At 41.7% G+C, this 20,410-nt stretch overlaps 2 protein-coding genes across 3 annotated transcripts; both read left to right on the top strand.

Annotated features, from left to right (window-relative positions):
- The first annotated feature begins 9,947 nt into the window (after nt 1-9,947).
- Nucleotides 9,948-16,120, top strand: LOC129858472 (vesicular integral-membrane protein VIP36-like). 2 transcript variants are annotated; one of them, XM_055927730.1, is made up of 8 exons: nt 9,948-10,149; nt 12,841-12,959; nt 13,138-13,255; nt 13,442-13,524; nt 14,013-14,174; nt 14,395-14,509; nt 14,900-15,019; nt 15,195-16,120. In XM_055927730.1, exons 1-8 carry the CDS (start codon nt 9,990-9,992, stop codon nt 15,353-15,355), a joined length of 1,038 nt encoding a protein of 345 aa, XP_055783705.1. In that variant the 5' UTR covers nt 9,948-9,989; the 3' UTR covers nt 15,356-16,120. The 2 variants fall into 2 exon arrangements, with proteins under 2 accessions (XP_055783705.1, XP_055783706.1); XM_055927731.1 differs by lacking the exon at nt 13,442-13,524 and adding an exon at nt 13,576-13,655.
- Nucleotides 16,121-16,418: 298 nt separating this feature from the next.
- Nucleotides 16,419-20,347, top strand: LOC129858475 (transmembrane emp24 domain-containing protein 9-like). The gene is made up of 5 exons (XM_055927734.1): nt 16,419-16,607; nt 17,224-17,324; nt 17,481-17,606; nt 17,771-17,917; nt 18,701-20,347. Exons 1-5 carry the CDS (start codon nt 16,460-16,462, stop codon nt 18,848-18,850), a joined length of 672 nt encoding a protein of 223 aa, XP_055783709.1. The 5' UTR covers nt 16,419-16,459; the 3' UTR covers nt 18,851-20,347.
- The last annotated feature ends 63 nt before the right edge of the window (nt 20,348-20,410 follow it).

Below are 20,410 nucleotides of genomic sequence, written 5' to 3' on the forward strand. Positions count from 1 at the left end.
ACACAGCCCATCTGTAGAGACAAGTGAAGACACCAGCCACACAGTCCATCTGTAGAGACTAGTGAAGACACCAGCCACACAGCCCATCTGTAGAATCTAGTGAAGACACCAGCCACATAGTCCATCTGTAGAGACACCAGCCACACAGCCCATCTGTAGAGACTAGTGAAGACACCAACCACACAGCCCATCTGTAGAGACTAGTGAAGACACCAGCCACACAGTCCATCTGTAGAAACTAGTGAAGACACCAGCCACACAGCCCAGCTGTAGAGACTAGTGAAGACACCAGCCACACAGACCATCTGTAGAAACTAGTGAAGACACCAGCCACACAGTCCATCTGTAGAGACTAGGGAAGACACCAGCCACACAGTCCATCTGTAGAGACTAGTGAAGACACCAGCCACACAGCCCATCTGTAGAGACTAGTGAAGACACCAGCCACACAGCCCATCTGTAGAGACACCAGCCACACAGCCCATCTGTAGAGACTAGTGAAGACACCAGCCACATAGTCCATCTGTAGAGACACCAGCCACACAGTCCATCTGTAGAGACTAGTGAAGACACCAGCCACACAGCCCATCTGTAGAGACTAGGGAAGACACCAGCCACACAGCCCATCTGTAGAGACTAGGGAAGACACCAGCCACACAGCCCATCTGTAGAGACACCAGCCACACAGCCCATCTGTAGAGACTAGTGAAGACACCAGCCACACAGACCATCTGTAGAAACTAGTGAAGACACCAGCCACACAGCCCATCTGTAGAGACTAGTGAAGACACCAGCCACACAGACCATCTGTAGAAACTAGTGAAGACACCAGCCACACAGTCCATCTGTAGAGACTAGGGAAGACACCAGCCACACAGCCCATCTGTGGAGACTAGTGAAGACACCAGCCACACAGCCCATCTGTAGAGACTAGGGAAGACACCAGCCACACAGCCCATCTGTAGAGACTAGTGAAGACACCAGCCACACAGCCCATCTGTAGAGACTAGGGAAGACACCAGCCACACAGCCCATCTGTAGAGACACCAGCCACACAGCCCATCTGTAGAGACTAGTGAAGACACCAGCCACACAGTCCATCTGTAGAGACTAGGGAAGACACCAGCCACACAGCCCATCTGTAGAGACTAGTGAAGACACCAGCCACACAGCCCATCTGTAGAGACACCAGCCACACAGCCCATCTGTAGAGACTAGTGAAGACACCAGCCACACAGCCCATCTGTAGAGACAAGTGAAGACACCAGCCACACAGCCCATCTGTAGAGACTAGTGAAGACACCAGCCACACAGCCCATCTGTAGAGACTAGGGAAGACACCAGCCACACAGCCCATCTGTAGAGACTAGTGAAGACACCAGCCACACAGCCCATCTGTAGAGACTAGTGAAGACACCAGCCACACAGTCCATCTGTAGAGACTAGTGAAGACACCAGCCACACAGTCCATCTGTAGAGACTAGTGAAGACACCAGCCACACAGCCCATCTGTAGAGACTAGGGAAGACACCAGCCACACAGTCCATCTGTAGAGACTAGGGAAGACACCAGCCACACAGCCCATCTGTAGAGACTAGTGAAGACACCAGCCACACAGCCCATCTGTAGAGACTAGTGAAGACACCAGCCACACAGTCCATCTGTAGAGACACCAGCCACACAGTCCATCTGTAGAGACACCAGCCACACAGTCCATCTGTAGAAACTAGTGAAGACACCAGCCACACAGTCCATCTGTAGAGACAAGTGAAGACACCAGCCACACAGTCCATCTGTAGAGACTAGTGAAGACACCCTGGTTCGATTCCAGGCTGTATCACAACTGGTCGTGATTGGAAGTCCCATAGGGCGGCCCAGCGTCGTCCGGGTTTAGCCGGGGTAGGCCGTCATTGTAAATAAGAATTTGTTCGTAACTGACTTGCCTAGTTAAATAAAAATAAATTGACAGCACCTGACACATTTTATGCATGTCTATATAATTGAAAAAGAAAATATTCAAGAAACATAAGATAAAAATAAAGAAAATATTGAAAACCACTGACAGAGAGACTGACAGAGAGACAGAGATTACTCCAGAGAAGGCTGCCTAGAGAGACTCTCTGGTTGGACAGCCTCATGTGAGCCTTCTCAGTGTCCAGGCCATTCTTTTACATTTGAATTCAAAACATTATCACAAAAGGCAAACAAAACATAATTAAAATACATGTGAGGATCACTCTGGCCTGCACTCATGTTCCTGTTCATAAAGTTTGGAATTTAGGATTGTTCAACATATTAAATTCACAGAACATTCTTTAGTCAACTGACAGTTGATGCAAGTCTCAAAACAGTCTGGCAAACCTGGAGGGTTGATAATCAGATTTTCAACTTGAGGTAAGGAAGCAAAGAATTTGAATGTATACTGAACAAAAATGAAAAAGCAACATGCAACAATTTTACTGAGTTACAGTTCATATAAGGAAATCAGTGAATTGAAATAAATTATACCCTAATCTATGGATTTCACATGATTGGGCAGGGGCGAAGCCATGGGTGGGACTGGGAGGGCATAGGCCCAAACACTTGGGAGCCAGGCCCACCCACCGAGGAGCCAGGCCCAGCCAATCAGAATTAGTTTTCCCCCAAATACTCTTCAGTTTCATCAGCTATGTGGGTGGCTGGTCTCAGGCGATTCTGCAGGTGAAGAAGCCGGATGTGGAAGTCCTGGACTGGTGTGGTTACACGTGGTCTGCGGTTGTGAGGCCGGTTGGGGAAAAAACTACATTGTTAGAGAAATTAACATTAAATTACCTGGCAACAGTTCTGGTGGACATTCCTGTAGTCAGCATGCCATTTGCATGCTCCCTCAAAACTTGAGACATCAGTGGCATTGTGTTGTGAGAATTAACCTTTTTGTGCATATGGAACATTTCTGGGATATTTTATTTCAGCTCATGAAACCAACACTTTACATGTTGCGTTTGTACTTGTGATCAGTATATAAATGTATGTTACTCCAGAATAATATTTTGTCAATATTAAGAATTATGTTGTTGACATCTTGTTTTAGCAATGTCACAATTTATATTGAAGACTCTGTTTAGCTAACAACTGTCATTAGCTTAGCTAAATTAACAAAACATCTCTAATTCCAGGTTGTTACATTGTCCTATGGAGTCCATGGGAGATCAGAGAGAGAGGAAGGGATCATGTCAAATTTTTCAACTTCAATGATATCTCAGCCTTATCACCACCTTCAATCTTAAAGGTCACGAACAGTCAAAATAATGTTAAATTAGATGATATTTGGATGAAATCAGATCAAAGTATGAATAATGACCGTTGCTTCTACATTGATAAAGTTTGATCATAAAGTTACTGGTTCCATCTAGAGTCGACCGATTAATTGGAATGGCCGATTAATTAGGGCCGATTTCAAGTTCTCATAACAATCGGTAATCTGCATTTTTGGACACCGATCATGGCCGATTACATTGCACTCCACGAGGAGACTGCGTGGCAGGCTGACTACCTGTTACGCGAGTGCAGCAAGGAGCCACGGTAAGGTGCTAGCTAGCATTAAACGTATCTTATAAAAAACAATCAATCTTAACATAATCACCAGTTAACTACACATGGTTGATGATATTACGAGTTTATCTAGTGTGTCCTGCATTGCATATAATCGATGTGGTGCCTGTTCATTTATCATCGAATCACAGCCTACTTCGCCAAACGGGTGATGATTTAACAAAAGCGCATTCGCGAAAAAAAGCACGTGTTGTTGCATAAATGTACCTAACCATAAACATCAATGCCTTTCTTAAAATGAATATACAAGTATATATTTTTAAACCTGCATATTTAGTTAATATTGCCTGCTAACAAGAATTTAATTTTAACTAGGGAAATTGTGTCACTTCTATTGCGTTCTATGCAAGCAGAGTCGGGGTATATGCAGCAGTTTGGGCCGCCTGGCTCGTTGCGAACTGTGTGAAGACCATTTCTTCCTAACAAAGACCATAATTAATTTGCCAGAATTGTACATAATTATGACATAACATTGAAGGTTGTGCAATGTAACAGCAATATTTAGACTTAGGGATGCCACCCGTTAGATAAAATACGGAACGGTTCCATATTTCACTGAAAGAATAAAGGTTTTGTTTTCAAAATGATAGTTTCCGGATTTTACCATGTTATTTATGACCTAAGGCTCGTATTTCTGTGTGTTATTATATTATAATTAAGTCTATGATTTGATAGAGCAGTCTGACTGAGCGGTGGTAGGCAGCAGCAGGCTCGTAAGCATTCATTCAAACAACACTTTCCTGCATTTACCAGCAGCTCTTCAAGCATTGCGCTGTTTATGACTTCAAGCCTATCAACTCCCGAGATTAGTGTCAGAGTCGTGTGTATAGGTGGCAGGGGAAGTCAGGCGCAGGAAGGTCAAATGGAGTGTAATGGAGTCTTTTTAATAGAAGTCCACTAAACATACTTCAAACACTAAATGTACTCTCTGACAAAGACATGAGGGGGGAAACAGAGGGTTAAATACACAACAGGTAATGAATGGGATTGAAACCAGGTTTGTAGGAAGACAAGACAAAACCAATGGAAAATGAAAAATGGATCAATGATGGCTAGAAGACCGGTGACATCGACCACCGAACACCGCCTGAACAATGAGAGGCAACAACTTCGGCAGAAGTCGTGACAATTAGGCTGGCAATACTAAAGTACCTATTAGAACATCCAATAGTCAAAGGTATATGAAATACTAATGGTATAGAGAGAAATAGTCCAGCTTTCATATGTTCTGAGCAAGGAACTAAACGTTAGCTTTTTTTACATGGCACATATTGCACTTTTACTTTCTTCTCCAACACTTTGTTTTTGCATTATTTAAACCAAATTGAACATGTTTCATTATTTATTTGAGACTAAATTGATTTTATTGATGTATTATATTAAGTTAAAATAAGTGTTCATTCAGTATTGTTGTAATTGTTATTATTACAAATATATATATATAAAAATCGTCCGATTAAATTGGTATCGGCTTTTTTTGGTTCTCCAAGAATCGGTATTGTATCGGCGTTGAAAAATCATAATCGGTTGACCTCTAGTTCCATCCCCCATGTCAAACACATGGATTCATTATTAAGGGGACATCACCTTAACGTCTATTTTAAAACACCAATGGCAACATGACATTCTCTTCCCTAATTTAAATAAGTACATTGCATGACATAAGTATTTCATACATCAGAAAAGCAGAACTTAATAGTCTAGGCGAGCTCATGAATTTACAGTGCCTTCGGAAAGTATTCAGACCCCTTGACTTTTTCCACATTTTGTCAGGTTACAGCCTTATTCTAAAATGTATTAAATAGTGTTTATCATCATTGATGAGAGAAGTCATGACTATACATGAATCTTGATTTTTTTTTTTTTTCAACATGTGGTTTGATAGTTATTGTGTAATGAACGCGGCCTATTTCTCTTTTGTCAGGATACGAGGATGGAAGACGTCAGCAACGCAAGGTAAGCTGTCAACTAGCAAATAAATCACATGTTATTTGTCACATGCGCCGAATACAACAGGTGTAGATCTCATAGTGAAAATTCTTACTTACAAGCCCTTAACCAACAATGTAGTCAACATTTATTTTGTTGAGTTAAGAACAATAAAATAGGCTATATACAGGGGGTGCCGGTGTTGAGTCAATGTGTGTGTGTGTGTGTGTGTGTGTGTGTGTGTGGGGGGGGGTACAGGTTAGTGGAGGTAATATGTACATGTAGGTAGGGGTAAAGTGACTATGCATAGATAATAAACAGCGAGTAGCAGAACACTGCGATGCAAAAAAGAATGTAACACATGCAAGGTTTGTTTCTTCCCATAAGAACAGACCGAGCGCTTAACTGATTAATTCTATTTTCAGACTGGACATACGATAAAGCTGGAGTCCTATCTGGTGTCAAACATTAAGCCCTCATGGACGGTAGGCCATTTCTGCTTAAGGTGAGCTCTTTATAATTGAAGTACAAGAACATAGCAGGATAGTTATGGTTTTGTTATTGATGTTGCTGAATGATATGATAGCTACACTGAACAAAAATATAAACGCAACAATTTCAAAGGTTTTACTGAGTTACAGTTCATATAAGGAAATCAGTCAACTGAAATAGATTAATTAGGCCCTAATCTACAGATTTCACGTCACTGGGAATATTTTTATTTTTATTTTTTTTTAAAGGTAGGGGCATGCATCAGAAAATCAGTCAGTACCTGTTGTGCATCATTAGCCTCATGCAGCTCGACACATCTCCTTCGCATAGAGTTGATCAGGTTGCTGATTGTGGAATGTTGTCCCATTCCTCGTTAATGGCTATGCGAAGTTGCTGAATATTGGCGGGAACTGGAACACGCAGACATACACGTCGATCCAGAGCATCCCAAACATGCTCAATGGGTGACATGTCTGGTGAGTATGCAGGGCATGGAAGAACTCGGATGTTTTCAGCTTCCAGGAATTGTGTACAGATCTTTGCGACATGGGACTGTGCATTATAATGCTGAAATATGAGGTGATGCTGGCAGATGAATGGCACGACAATAGGCATCAGGATCTCGTCATGGTATCTCTGTTTATTCAAATTGCCAAAAATTAAATTGTGTACATTGTCCGTAGCTTATGCATGCCCATACCACAACTCCACCTTCACCATGGGGAACCCTGTTCACAACGTTGACATCAGAAAACCACTCGCCCACACGATGCCATACAGGCTCGCTGTCTGCCATCTGCCAGGTACAGTTGAAACCTGGATTGATCAGTGAAGAGCACACTTCTCCAGCGTGCTAGAGGCCATCGAAGGGGAGCATTTTCCCACTGAGGTTGGTTACGACTCCGAACTGCAGTCAGGTCAAGACCCTGGTGAGGACGAAGAGCAGACAGATTAGACTTCCTGAGATGTTTTCCGACAGTTTGTGCAGAAATTCTTCGGTTATGAAAACCCACAGTTTCATCAGCTGTTCATTGGCTGGCCTCAGATGATCCCGCAGGTGAAGAAGCTGGATGTGGAGGTCCTGGACTGGCGCGGTTACAGGTGGCGTGCGCTTGCGAGGCCGGTTGGATGTACTCCCAAATTCTCAAAAAACAAACAAACATGAAGAGTAGCTGCTGCCTTGGCAGGAACGACTGGGGATCCGTGATAAATGTTGTCAGTCCTGGACCCCCCCCCCGGGTGCACAGTGGTAGGACCCCTTCTTTATTGTTTTGATGTTAAAATCTGAAGAGAAAGTAGAAAAGTAGGTCACTGTGCCTAGAGAACAAACATACAAAGCTTCATTATAATGAACAAAAATATAAACAAAACATGTAAAGTGTTGGTCCCATGTTTCATGAGCTGAATCAAAAGATCCTAGAAATTTTTCATATGCACAAAAAGCTTATTTCTCTCAAATGTTGTGTACAAATTTGTTTACATCCCTGTTAGTGAGCATTTCTCCTTTGCCAAGATAATCCATCCACCTGACAGGTGTTGCATATCAAGAAGCTGATTAAAACAGCGTGATCATTATATAGGTGAACCTTGTGCTGGGGTAAAAGGACACTAAAATGTGCAATTGGGATGCTGACTGCAGGAATGGCAGGGCCTGGCTCTTCCGTGGCTGGGCCTATGCCCTCCCAGGCCCACCCATGGCTGTTTCCCTGCCGTCATGTGAAATCCATAGATTAGAGCCTCATGAATATATTTCAATTGACTGATCTCCTTTTATGAACTGTAACTCCGTAAAATTGTTGCATGTTGCATTGATGTTAGCCCTTGGCAGCGTTATCAGAAAGCACAGCATTGATTTTCACTGCTACGCAGACGATACATAACTTTATATTGCCGTGTCTCCAGAGGATTTTATCTCCACGGATAAATTATTAGACTGTATTAGTGATTTAATGATTTAAATACTTGGCTGGCTCACAACTGTAGCCATGGAGTGCTTTGAAAGGCTGGTCATGGCTCACATCAACAGCATCCTCCCGGACACCCTAGACCCACTCCAATTCGCATACCGCCCCAACAGATGACGCAATCTCAATTGCACTCCACACTGCCCTTTCTCACCTGGACAAAAGGAACACCTACGTGAGAATGCTGTTCATTGACTACAGCTCAGTGTTCAACATCATAGTGCCCACAAAGCTCATCACTAAGCTAAGGACTCTGAGACTAAACACTTCCCTCTGCAACTGGATCCTGGACTTCCTGACGGGCCACACCCAGGTGGTAAGAGTAGGCAACAACACCCCTCCTTTATTCCCTGTTCACCGACGACTGCGTGGCCAAAATGACTCCAAAACCATTATTAAGTTTGCTGGCGACACAACAGTGGTAGGCCTGATCACCGACAACGATGAGACAGCCTATAGGGAGGAGGTCAGAGAACTGGCAGTGTGGTGCCAGGACAACAACTTCTCCCTCAACGTGAGCAAGACAAAGGAGCTGATCGTGGACTACAGGAAAAGGGCGGGCCGAATAGGCCCCCATTAACATCGACGGGGCTGTAGTGGAGCAGGTCCAGAGTTTCAAGTTCCTTGGTGTCCACATCACCAACAAACTAACATGGTCCAAACATACCAATACAGTCGTGAAGATGGCACGACAAAACCTTTTAAGCCTCAGGAGACTGAAAAGATTTGGCATGGGTCCCCCCAAAAAAACCTCATCATCATTACTAAGAAGGCTGGAAGCTAGGTCTGGGGTCGAGAGCATCCTGACCGGTTGCATTACCGCCTGGTATGGCAACTGCTCGGCTTCTGACCTTAAGGTGCTACAGAGGGTAGTGCAAACGGCCCAGAACGTCACTGGGGCCAAGCTTCCTGCCATCCAGGACCTAGATAATAGGCGGTGTCAGAGGAAAGCCCATATAATTGTCAGAGACTCCAGTCACCCAAGTTAGACTGTTCTCTGCTACCGCACGGCAAGTGGTACCGGAGCGCCAATTCTAGGACCAAAAGGCTCCTCAACAGCTTCTACCCCCAAGCCGTAAGACTGCTGAACAATTCATAAAATCGCCACCGGACAATTTACATTGAACCCCCCCTCCCTTTTGTACACTGCTGCTACTCATTGTTAATGATCTATTACCCCACCTACATTTACAAATTTCCTCAACTAACCTGTACTACACACACTGTACCAGTGGCCCCTGTATATAGCCTCGTTATTCTTATTGTGTTACTTTTTATTTTAGTCTACTTGGTAAATATTTTCTTAAGTCTTCTTGAACTGCTGCTGCTTGTAAGTAAGCATTTGACGGTAAGGTCTACACTTGTTGTATTCGGCGAATGTGACAAATAAAGTTTGATTTGATCTGTGGACAAATTGAAAAGTCAGCTTAAAACATATTTTTAGCTTTGCTTTTCATTAGGGTGCTTTTTAATTGTTCCGTTTGTGTCATTTAGGTTTTTTTATATTTATTTTTGTTGTGAAGTAAATATTTCAGCTTTTATTTTCATAGTTTTCATTGCGACCTTGTGGTGGGCCGTCACAGTAGGAAGTTACGAACTCTTCAAATAAACATAAACTGATGTAGTGGCACCATCTAGTGGAGAAAACGAAACGTAAGTAGTGCCATTTGCAAAGTTGTTACATTTGCATACTTCGACCGTTTCAACTACAACCAAGCCCCTGATTGGTCGTTTTTGTTGTCTTTAACTATGTGCTCGTCTATGATTGGCTATAGTAATTTTTACCAACTCTGAAAACATTCTTTACAACTAAGTTCAAAGCGATAATCAAACAAAATACGGTTTGAACTTTGAAAGGTAACAATAAAAAATATTAATTTAATATAGACGGTTATTTCAACAACAACAAAAATAGGACACGGTCAAAGTTCCTGAACTGAAAAGTAACATAGGAACTATTTTAGTGGGAGTTGCTGTGTCCTACCCGGATCAGGAAGATGGTATACAGGATCCATGGTGTCTTTCCGAGGCAGCAAAATGAGAGGCGTTGGTACATTTATCAGCAGACTACTGCTTTTCCTATTACTTCACTTTACTCTAGTGAAATGCGATATAACAGACGGCAATGCAGAGCACTTAAAGCGGGAGCATTCGCTCATGAAACCGTACCAGGGTAAGTACGCTATGTGATAATGATAGCACACTTTTATATTGTCAATAACGTTAGCTGCTAGGAGCCAGTCATACTAATTAACTAGATAGTTTACTAACTAGCCAAATAATGTGCAACTGCAGCCCGCAATTCGGGGCGTTCCTGCATCCCATTGGTTCCGTCATAACATGCTGACCGGACCGCTCGCGCGCATGTTGATTTTGAGGCTATCAGGACACGCAGGTTGAAATATCAAAACGAACTCTGAACCAAACTAAATTAATTTAGGGACAGGTCGAAAGGCATTAAACATATGTCAATTTAACTAACTAGCTTGCTGTTGCTAACTAGTTCTCACCACCCTAACCCCACTCTATACAGGGGAAACTCACCACTCTATACAGGGGTAACTCACCACCCTAACCCCACTCTATACAGGGGAAACTCACCACTATACAGGGGTAACTCACCACCCTAACCCCACTCTATACAGGGGAAACTCACCACCCTAACCACACTCTATACAGGAGAAACTCGCCACCCTAATCCCACTCTATACAGGGGAAACTCACCACCCTAACCACACTATACAGGAGAAACTCACCACTCTATACAGGGGAAACTCGCCACCCTAACCCCACTCTATACAGGAGAAACTCGCCACCCTAATCCCACTCTATACAGGGGAAACTCACCACCCTAACCACACTCTATACAGGAGAAACTCGCCACCCTAATCCCACTCTATACAGGGGAAACTCACCACCTTAACCACACTATACAGGAGAAACTCACCACTCTATACAGGAGAAACTCACCACTCTATACAGGGGAAACTCACCACCCTAACCACACTCTATACAGGAGAAACTCACCACTCTATACAGGGGAAACTCGCCACCCTAACCCCACTCTATACAGGGGTAACTCACCACCCTAACCACACTCTATACAGGAGAAACTCACCACTCTATACAGGGGAAACTCGCCACCCTAACCCCACTCTATACAGGGGTAACTCACCACCCTAACCACACTCTATACAGGAGAAACTCACCACTCTATACAGGGGAAACTCGCCACCCTAACCCCACTCTATACAGGGGTAACTCACCACCCTAACCCCACTCTATACAGGGGAAACTCACCACTATACAGGGGTAACTCACCACCCTAACCCCACTCTATACAGGGGAAACTCACCACTCTATACAGGGGTAACTCACCACCCTAACCCCACTCTATACAGGGGTAACTCACCACCCTAACCCCACTCTATACAGGGGTAACTCACCACCCTAACTCCACTTAAATACTCTTTATTTGTATGTATTTTATTGGCCCATACACCCCTCTATTCGGAGGACAAAAATAATTTTGTTTTACATTTTTGTTTTTACATATATATTATTTCCCATGGGATCTTTACTGACCAAAGAGTTGGAACACCTGTTTTAAATGGGATAGCATATATTACCTTTAGGATGGGATAGCATATATTACCTTTAGGATGGGATAGCATATATTACCTTTAGGATGGGATAGCATATATTACCTTTAGGATGGGATAGCATATATTACCTTTAGGATGGGATAGCATATATTACCTTTAGGATGGGATAGCATATATTACCTTTAGGATGGGATAGCATATATTACCTTTAGGATGGGATAGCATATATATTATTTCCCATGGGATCTTTACTGACCAAAGAGTTGGAACACCTGTTTTAAATGGGATAGCATATATTACCTTTAGGATGGGATAGCATATATTACCTTTAGGATGGGATAGCATATATTACCTTTAGGATGGGATAGCATATATTACCTTTAGGATGGGATAGCATATATTACCTTTAGGATGGGATAGCATATATTACCTTTAGGATGGGATAGCATATATTACCTTTAGGATATTATATATTGCTATTGGGAAGAGATATCATATTACTATTAGGATATCATATATTACTATTAGGATATCATATGGGGTGGCAGGTTGCCTAGTGGTTAGAGCGTTGGACTAGTAACCGGTAGCTTGCAAGATCGAATCCCCGAACTGACAAGGTAAAAATCTGTCGTTCTGCCCTGAACAAGGCAGTTAAACCACTGTTCCTAGGCCGTCATTGAAAATAAGAATTTGTTCTTAACTGACTTGCCTAGTTAAATAAAAATATATAAGGACCTTGAGGAATAACATTAGGCTCCTTAACATTACATCTTGGGCCAGGCTTGGGGTAGCCAACGCCACTCAACTCTGTTTAGTCTGCTTGGCTTGGGGTAACTCTTACTTCCATTGCATTACATTGAACCATTGACCATTACATTGAGCCAAATTACCATCCCCCTTGTGAAAGGAATGGTCATTTGCTAAACTGCGCACAGTCATTTTGTATTTGAAAGATTCTTTCTTGTTTATATGAAAGTTAAGTTCCAAAGGTTTCCAAAACTGCTAGCGAGGATTAATTAATGTTTTTAAACGTTAAAACAGAGTGCCGGGATTGTAGTTAACATGGAGCTAGCTGTCCTCCATACCATCAACTGAGAAACCAAGAATGGGACCGGCTGTAAGCCACCTTGGGCCCCCTTGGTTTCTCGAGAGCTGGGCAAGGGGTGGCAATGAGTAATTGATGAACAACATAATTCTGCACATTCTTCTCCCATGTGTTCCTGAAATCCTGCTTGTCTCTTCACCAAAATGTTGCACAGGTGTTGGAAGCAGCCCATCCAGTCAGTGGGACTTCTGGGGGAGCACGCTAGTCACCAGCTCCTATGTGCGCCTGACACCTGATGAGAGAAGTAAACAGGGATCCATATGGAACACAGTGGTGAGTAAATAACTAGCTTCTATGAAATGTATTCTGTTAGGCATTACAGACCGAAAATACAGTCCATTCTCAAATCGATTATAGCTTGATTTGAGAATATCTACATTTTAAACTGAATAGATAGGTCCAATTCATGGTTGAATTGATGATCCAATGTCATTGTGTTTTCTCTGTGCAGCCTGTTCATCTGAAAGACTGGGAGATGCACGTGCAGTACAAGATCCACGGTTCGGGGAAGAAAAATCTCCATGGAGACGGCATCGCCATCTGGTACACGAAAGAGAGACTTCATCCAGGTAATGCATTATCTTGCCAAAATAGAATCTTTGTCATCAATCACTTCCTCATTCCAGTACAAAGCTTTGGCAATCAAATCAGTAGACTAGTCTATGTGATGTGGTAGCACTGGGTTGCATTTGACGTAATCACTTTAAGTCTCAGTCATGTGCTCATCATATCTCGCCTCTTTGCCTTCCATTCAGGCCCAGTCTTTGGAAACCAAGATCATTTTGTTGGCCTGGCTTTATTTGTGGATACCTTCTGCAATGATCTCCATGGGCTGGATGTAAGTGCAGCGATCTGGCTGGTTGACTTGACGTGATTCTTCCCTTTGCAGGGTCTGTGTTTGGCAGCAATGCTAAGTTCCACGGTCTCGCCCTTTTTATAGACACGTACCATAACGATGAGGCGGCTGACGTGAGTTGATGCAGCTACATTTCTCATTATTCTCCTGCGTTTCATGTCAATGTGATGGAAGGATTTTAATGTGATGTATTTTCTTTTTGAGTTTCTTTGTTATTTTTTCATATGAATCTTTTTAGTTTCTTTCTGGGAAGGACCTTTTTGTAGCATCATGAACATCACCTTTTAATATGCTGCATTCGGCTTATTACACATTTTGAATTACATGTACAAATATTTTTGCATCACAGCGTAAAATGGATTGATTGGTAACTGAGTCAGGACTAGGATCAAATAATTGATTCACAATGTCTATCTTTATTGAATATTTTTTTTGTTTTCGGTTGTTACATCTCTTGTGCTTTACACTAGCGTTCCTTCCCCTACATCTCTGCCATGGTGAATAATGGTTCTCTGCCCTATGACCATGGGAATGATGGACGTACCTCTGAACTGGGAGGCTGTTCTTCTGAAATCAGGAACAAAGACCATGACACCTACCTGGCCATTCGCTACTCTAAGGGCAGACTCACGGTAGGAATCACTTTTTAAGTTATATAAATTACTGTAGTCTAGACATCTTGGACTGGTATCCTAAACACAGATGAGGTTTAATAGAGATGTTATATATATATATATATATATATATATATATATATCTTCTATGTTATAGTGTATAAGTTATGTAATTGACATGATACATTTATATTCAAATAATGTCAATTGCTGAATTGTGCCATTCTGATCTCTACAGGTGATGATTGACATTGATAATAAGAATGAATGGAAAGAGTGCATTGACATCGGGGGTGTCCGCCTCCCCACGGGGTACTACTTTGGAGCTTCTGCTGCTACAGGAGATCTCTCTGGTAGGTTGGGTCAGGTTGTGGAGACTGATTCTTGCTACAGGGGATCTCTGGCAGGTTGGGTCAGGGTAGATTAAATAGAGACTGATTCTTTCAAGATGTAGATCAAATTTTTTTTAGGTCTCGAACACAAATTTAAAAACTGCACGCTGAGAAAGATAATGCCTGACTTTGATTCAATTCTTATTTAAAAAACAAGTATTCCAAATTTAAAAACTGCACGCTGAGAAAGATAATGCCTGACTTTGATTCAATTCTTATTTAAAAAATCTTGCTGTGCAGAAGAGTACACACAGATTGAACCAATTACTTGTTTGTCATTTCAGTCTGGCTTTGTCCGTTGTACATTTGAAGTCTATGGTGACTCATGCAAACACAACTCTCATGTTGCAGATAACCATGATATCATCTCTATGAAGATGTATCAACTGATGGTGGAACACACACCTGATGAGGACAGTCTGGACTGGACCAAGATTGAGCCAAGTGTTAGCCTCCTGAAGTCCCCCAAAGGTAGGTAGATTTATTTGATAAAGAAAACCCATTTCTGTTCTAACCAAAGATGGTATTCCATTTGACCACAGTTAAGTATTTGTCATCTTACTGTAGATCATCTACGGTAGGTGAGTAGACTTGTTAGGTTAAGAGTTAACCATGATCATTTTTCTTGAATTTTTCTCTTTCACAGACAACATTGATGATCCTACTGGTAACTTCCGAAGCACACCTCTTACTGGCTGGAAGGTCTTCCTGCTTCTGCTATGTGCTCTACTGGGAATTGTAGTTTGTGGTGTTGTAGGGGCTGTAGTCTTTCAGAAGCGCCAGGAAAGAAACAGGAGGTTTTACTGAGAGGAAAACATATTTCTGTATGTGAGAGGTATTTGTAAAATGAACAGATTCAGCAACACATCCAAAGTGAATTTTCTAAAGATTGTGCAAATGTTTATCTGCTGACGCACCGCGATGATTACAGTCACTTATGGTATCGTTCAATGTTTGTGAAATAACCATGACTAATGGTTACTACCACATATATGAGTGACCTTTTGATGGAGGCATTTTGTTTTTATTCACACTTTCCCCTGTTATTTTTGCTTTCACAGTACAGGGGATACTTGTTGATTTGGATCAATCTGTAAAACACTGATTTTGTTAAATAACTTTTAAAGGAGATTTACTTTCACAACATTTTCTGTATAAGTTGATTTATTTTCACCTCATCTTTTTATACCATTGGGTTCTGAGTGATTGGACTGATTTACATATGTTTAGCATTTAATTTAGTTTTACATTGACCTCTAACTGCTCTTGACTTTGAATTCAATATGGGTGTTGGGAAGGATTTCGGGCACATTTACATTTGGTAAGGCCTACTGGGGGCTTTACAAATTTCTCATGTGAGATTGCATCACATTTCTTATTTTACATTAGATCTGCGGGAATTGTGTTTTTAATGATTCTGCATAAAGTGTTTCTTTCCTTCTGAGGTGGCTGCTTAAACACGGATTATTTGCGTGGAAATATCCCTTTACCGTGATTGAATGATTCAAACTGAACAAGGCCGTTAAGTTATCCTGTAAGACTCAATAAAACTGGTCTCCCCAAATGATTAAACTCAGTGTCTTCTAATGTGTAGTCCTAATGCTTTCATATCATTTTGTGTGACAGTGCACGTTAGCCCTGGACTTTTTCTAGTGAAGCTCTACTACTGATTAAACTAATTGATGTGTAAATTGAAGACCATAGTTAATTATTTTCATTCGTTTTGTTAGTGTTGAAATAAAAATACAGGCGTAGTGCATGATCATGAAACCGGAAGAACATTACTTAGAACTACCATAACCACAAGTCTAACTCGAGTGTTGATTGGACGAGGACAAGCGATAGGTTACGTGGCATTGGTGTCCGCGCAGACTCAGATCACAACATCCTTCGTCTATCATCGCCTGGAAGATGATGGCAGTCAAAATGCAGTCTTGTGTGTTGTTAGTTTTGCTTTTGAACGTTTATTACACCTTTGTCTCCTCGCTGTACTTTCACATCGGGGAGACTGAGAAGAAATGCTTCATAGAGGAAATTCCGGATGAGACCATGATCATCGGTCAGTAACGTTATCTTGGGATTGCTATGCTATTTAGCTTCGGGAAGTCAGCTAACGTTAACAGCTATCTCGTCAAACTACCTTCTGAGTTCGGGTTCGCTAACGTTAACCAGCAATCTAGTTAGTTAGCTAGTTATCTAGCCAGCCAACATTAAATGTGTCTGTAAACTTTTCAGTTGACTTGTTGACAGACTTGGCTAGCTAGCTACTTAAATTCATGAGCAGGTTAGCTAACTAAGTTAACCAGCTAGCTAACGTTAGCTATACAAATCAAATACAATTGTATTAGTGGCGTACACGTTTGCAGATGTTATCGCAGGTGCTAAATGCTCATGTTTCTAGCTCCAACAGTGCAGTAATATCTAACAATACAAATTTGACACTTGTCATATTGATGTCCTCAACTATCATGATGTGGATACTTTAATAAATATAACCCATATCTAGTGTAACTACATCATATTTTACTGTCGTACCATCCATATCGTAGGTCCTGCCCAGAAACAACCCCTGGTCCTAACAGTTTACCCTCTAGCTAGGCACTTGTAAGGATAAGACCGGTAGAAGCAGTCATTGGCTGGCATGTGTAAACAATTACATTTTTCTCTTTTTTAAGGAAACTATCGTACACAATTGTACGACAAACAGAAAGAAGAGTACCTTCCTGCCACACAGGGTCTGGGGATGTTTGTTGAGGTGAAAGACCCTGATGAGAAGGTAGGATGCTACACTCTGCAACCAGTATCATTCACATCATATGGTATTCTCTGAGAGAAGCCTGTGAGAATAATTAAAAACCAAGCTCCATTGAATTGAATAGTAATTATACTGAAGATGTGTTGCTTCCTGTGTGTTTTCTTGTCTGGACTCTAGGTGATCCTGTCTCGTCAATACGGCTCGGAGGGAAGATTCACCTTCACCTCTCACACCCCAGGAGAACATCAGATCTGCCTTCACTCCAACTCCTCCAAGTTTGCCCTCTTCGCTGGAGGAATGCTTGTAAGTACATTAGTGTGACAAATGTGGGGGGAAAGGCTATTGCACTCACAATGTGGGTCAATAAGAAAAGCTGATGGCAGGATGCAATATGGGATGAGGGGGGTGTAAGTGTTTTGAAAATACCCATGTTTACGCTCTTCTGAATTGCTGTGAACCACCCTCAGAGAGTTCACCTGGACATCCAAGTGGGAGAGCACACCAATAACTATGCAGAGATTGCAGCCAAAGACAAACTGACAGAGCTGCAGCTGAGAGTGAGACAGCTGGTGGAGCAGGTGGACCAGATCCAGAAGGAGCAGAACTATCAGAGGGTGAGTACATTTTTAAACGTTTTTTTTTAATTTAACCTTTATTTAACTAGGCAAGTCAGTTAAGAACAAATTCTTATTTACCATGGCGGCCTACTCCGGCCAAACCCTAACCCGGAAGACGCTGGGCCAATTGTGCCCCGCACTATGGGATTTCCGATGACGGCTGGTTGTGATACAGCCCGGGATCTAACCCGGGTCTGTAGTGAAGCCTCTAGCACTGCTTAGACCGCTGTGTCACTTGGGAGCCCAATTCTAACTCAAGTATACATCAGCTGTCCTGCTGAGTAAAGCCCTGGACACCCCGGACAGCTGTCCTCCATGAGTACTTGGCACCTCTGAAAAGAGAGCTGGCTGTAATTTACAAACCGATTCTATATGTAGAAAAAATACTAAAATAATGTCAGTCAGATGTCTACCGGCGGGTGGTCCGTAAAACACACTGAGCTAAACGAACCATTTGGTGCAATGTTTTCTCCTTAAAATATCAAAGTCTTTTCAAGGCAGTTTGATTTAAGACATTTTCTGAATTCCATACTTACCTCGAACCCCCACACTCTAGCCACTCCTGTAGATCTGAGAGTATTGGATTGATATAAGCATTCGAGTAATGGCTTAATATAGTCTTCTGAATGGCTGGGTGGAAATATCGCCATATTGCTTCCGACCTATCCAATCCTGTCAGATCTACTAGTGAGTAGGGGTCGGGTTGGAGTTCAGACATTGATTCCCTTGGCTTGTGTGCTACTATTTGTATTTATTAAAGCTTTGCTATGTCTTTTTCAGTACCGTGAGGAGCGCTTCAGGCAGACCAGCGAGAGCACAAACCAGAGGGTTCTGTGGTGGTCCATCGTTCAGACATTGATCCTGGTGGCCATTGGCTTCTGGCAGATGAGACATCTCAAGAGTTTCTTCGAAGCCAAGAAATTAGTGTAGACCTGCACTCTCATTTTGTTGTTTATCTGAGTCCGGGTTGGGGATCAATTTGGTTTCAAATCAGTAAATTCAGGAAATGAACTTTAACTCTATTATTCAATTGAAAATTCTGCCACTGTTTTCTATGAGGCATTTTTCATTCATCAATTCAGGTTTTAAATTCACTTCTTGAATTGATAAGTGAAATGAACCCAACCCTGGTCTGAATGCAGTACTCAAACGTCAGTCAGAATGTGTGTTTGCTCCCAGAAGTATATGTGCAGACTGGTGAAGTTACCATCCTATCAGTGAAAACCACCCAATTACTTTGTATTTTGAGAGGGCTCTGCTTTTGGATTTTTAAGACCCTTTTATGACATTGATATTCTCCATCCCTGTTTCTATAAGATATCAGTCTACAATTTGTTTTATTTATGATCCTCTACATTATGCTATATGTTTTACCTTAGGCTGGGGGAAAATGGTTTTATACTATTGATGATATCAAACATTGTTCTTTGAAGGTTAAAACCACCTGTATTTTTTTTCAACACATACTGCCCCCCATAATATATTTCTGTATGTGACTGTCAGTCATATTACAGGTCACATCTCTTCTCTCAAAATAACAGGTGTGTTTTCAAACTGATTAGACAATGTTCTCACTCTACATGCATTGTAATGGGGGTTTTGTTACTGGCTGAGAGAGATCATCTATTTTAGTTTAGAGCCATACAACAGAAATGGTGACTTGATTTATGAAATCTATTTTTGGTCATGTGTGCATACTGGTCTTTGTGTCTGGATGTTTTTTATTTAGATTCAAATGAATTTACGTTTCAACCCCTGATGTATTTAGTGTCAGTCATGGTCTGTGTGTTTAGAAAGACATCCAGCATTTTTTAAATGGAGATCTTGAAAATTTGGAACCTTCTCCTGTCTTGGTAGCCCGTATCTGTATTCACAAAGCACCTTGGAGTAGGCTTGCTGATCTAGTATCTGTTACCCCTTGCTATTAATTTTGATTTAAAAGTCAAAGCTGATCCTAGCTCGGCACTTCTATTCTGAGACGCTTACTGAATACGGGCTCTGTCTGTGTTTTATTTAATGGTCAATTTATAAAGCTGGAAAGTGAGACAAGAAACATGACATTTTAGTTAAAGGGTGGTAATAGTGTCTGATGTTAATATGGTAGTTCTACGGAAGAAAAAAAAGTAATGTGAAATACTAGCTATGCATTTGCTTAAGCAAGAAAGCAGTTCCCACAGTTTCTCCCTAACTTGCTGAATACACTGCCAAAGATATTCACTTATCACAATCCATTGACTTGATGATGGTCAAGTAAATATTGATTTAAAGAGATTTGCTTGTTTTTTCCCCCATCTATACTGCATATCTAAGTGAACCAGGAGAGATGGTGTTTTTGGCTTCCGTTTTGTCCATTTCCTTTCTCCAAATTCTCAAGTAGAGTTATGAAGACACTGATTTAATTCAATAAAGAACTGCTGTCCAGGTTAACAGTTTGCTCCAGTTCTCATCATGTACAAGGAGTTGATTCGTGGGTAAACATCCATTGTACAC

This window comes from Salvelinus fontinalis, chromosome 6, assembly GCF_029448725.1.
Source record: "Salvelinus fontinalis isolate EN_2023a chromosome 6, ASM2944872v1, whole genome shotgun sequence".
Taxonomy (NCBI): domain Eukaryota; kingdom Metazoa; phylum Chordata; class Actinopteri; order Salmoniformes; family Salmonidae; genus Salvelinus; species Salvelinus fontinalis.

Excerpts from the sequence above, each read along its gene's own strand:
- LOC129858472 (XM_055927730.1), top strand. The coding sequence starts at position 9,990 with ATGGTGTCTTTCCGAGGCAGCAAAATGAGAGGCGTTGGTACATTTATC. Across the intron at positions 10,150-12,840 it reads GCTCATGAAACCGTACCAGG|GTGTTGGAAGCAGCCCATCC; the intron begins GTAAGTACGCTA and ends AATGTTGCACAG. Across the intron at positions 13,525-14,012 it reads ATGATCTCCATGGGCTGGAT|CGTTCCTTCCCCTACATCTC; the intron begins GTAAGTGCAGCG and ends GCTTTACACTAG.
- LOC129858475 (XM_055927734.1), top strand. The coding sequence starts at position 16,460 with ATGATGGCAGTCAAAATGCAGTCTTGTGTGTTGTTAGTTTTGCTTTTG. Across the intron at positions 16,608-17,223 it reads GGATGAGACCATGATCATCG|GAAACTATCGTACACAATTG; the intron begins GTCAGTAACGTT and ends CTCTTTTTTAAG. Across the intron at positions 17,325-17,480 it reads TGAAAGACCCTGATGAGAAG|GTGATCCTGTCTCGTCAATA; the intron begins GTAGGATGCTAC and ends TCTGGACTCTAG.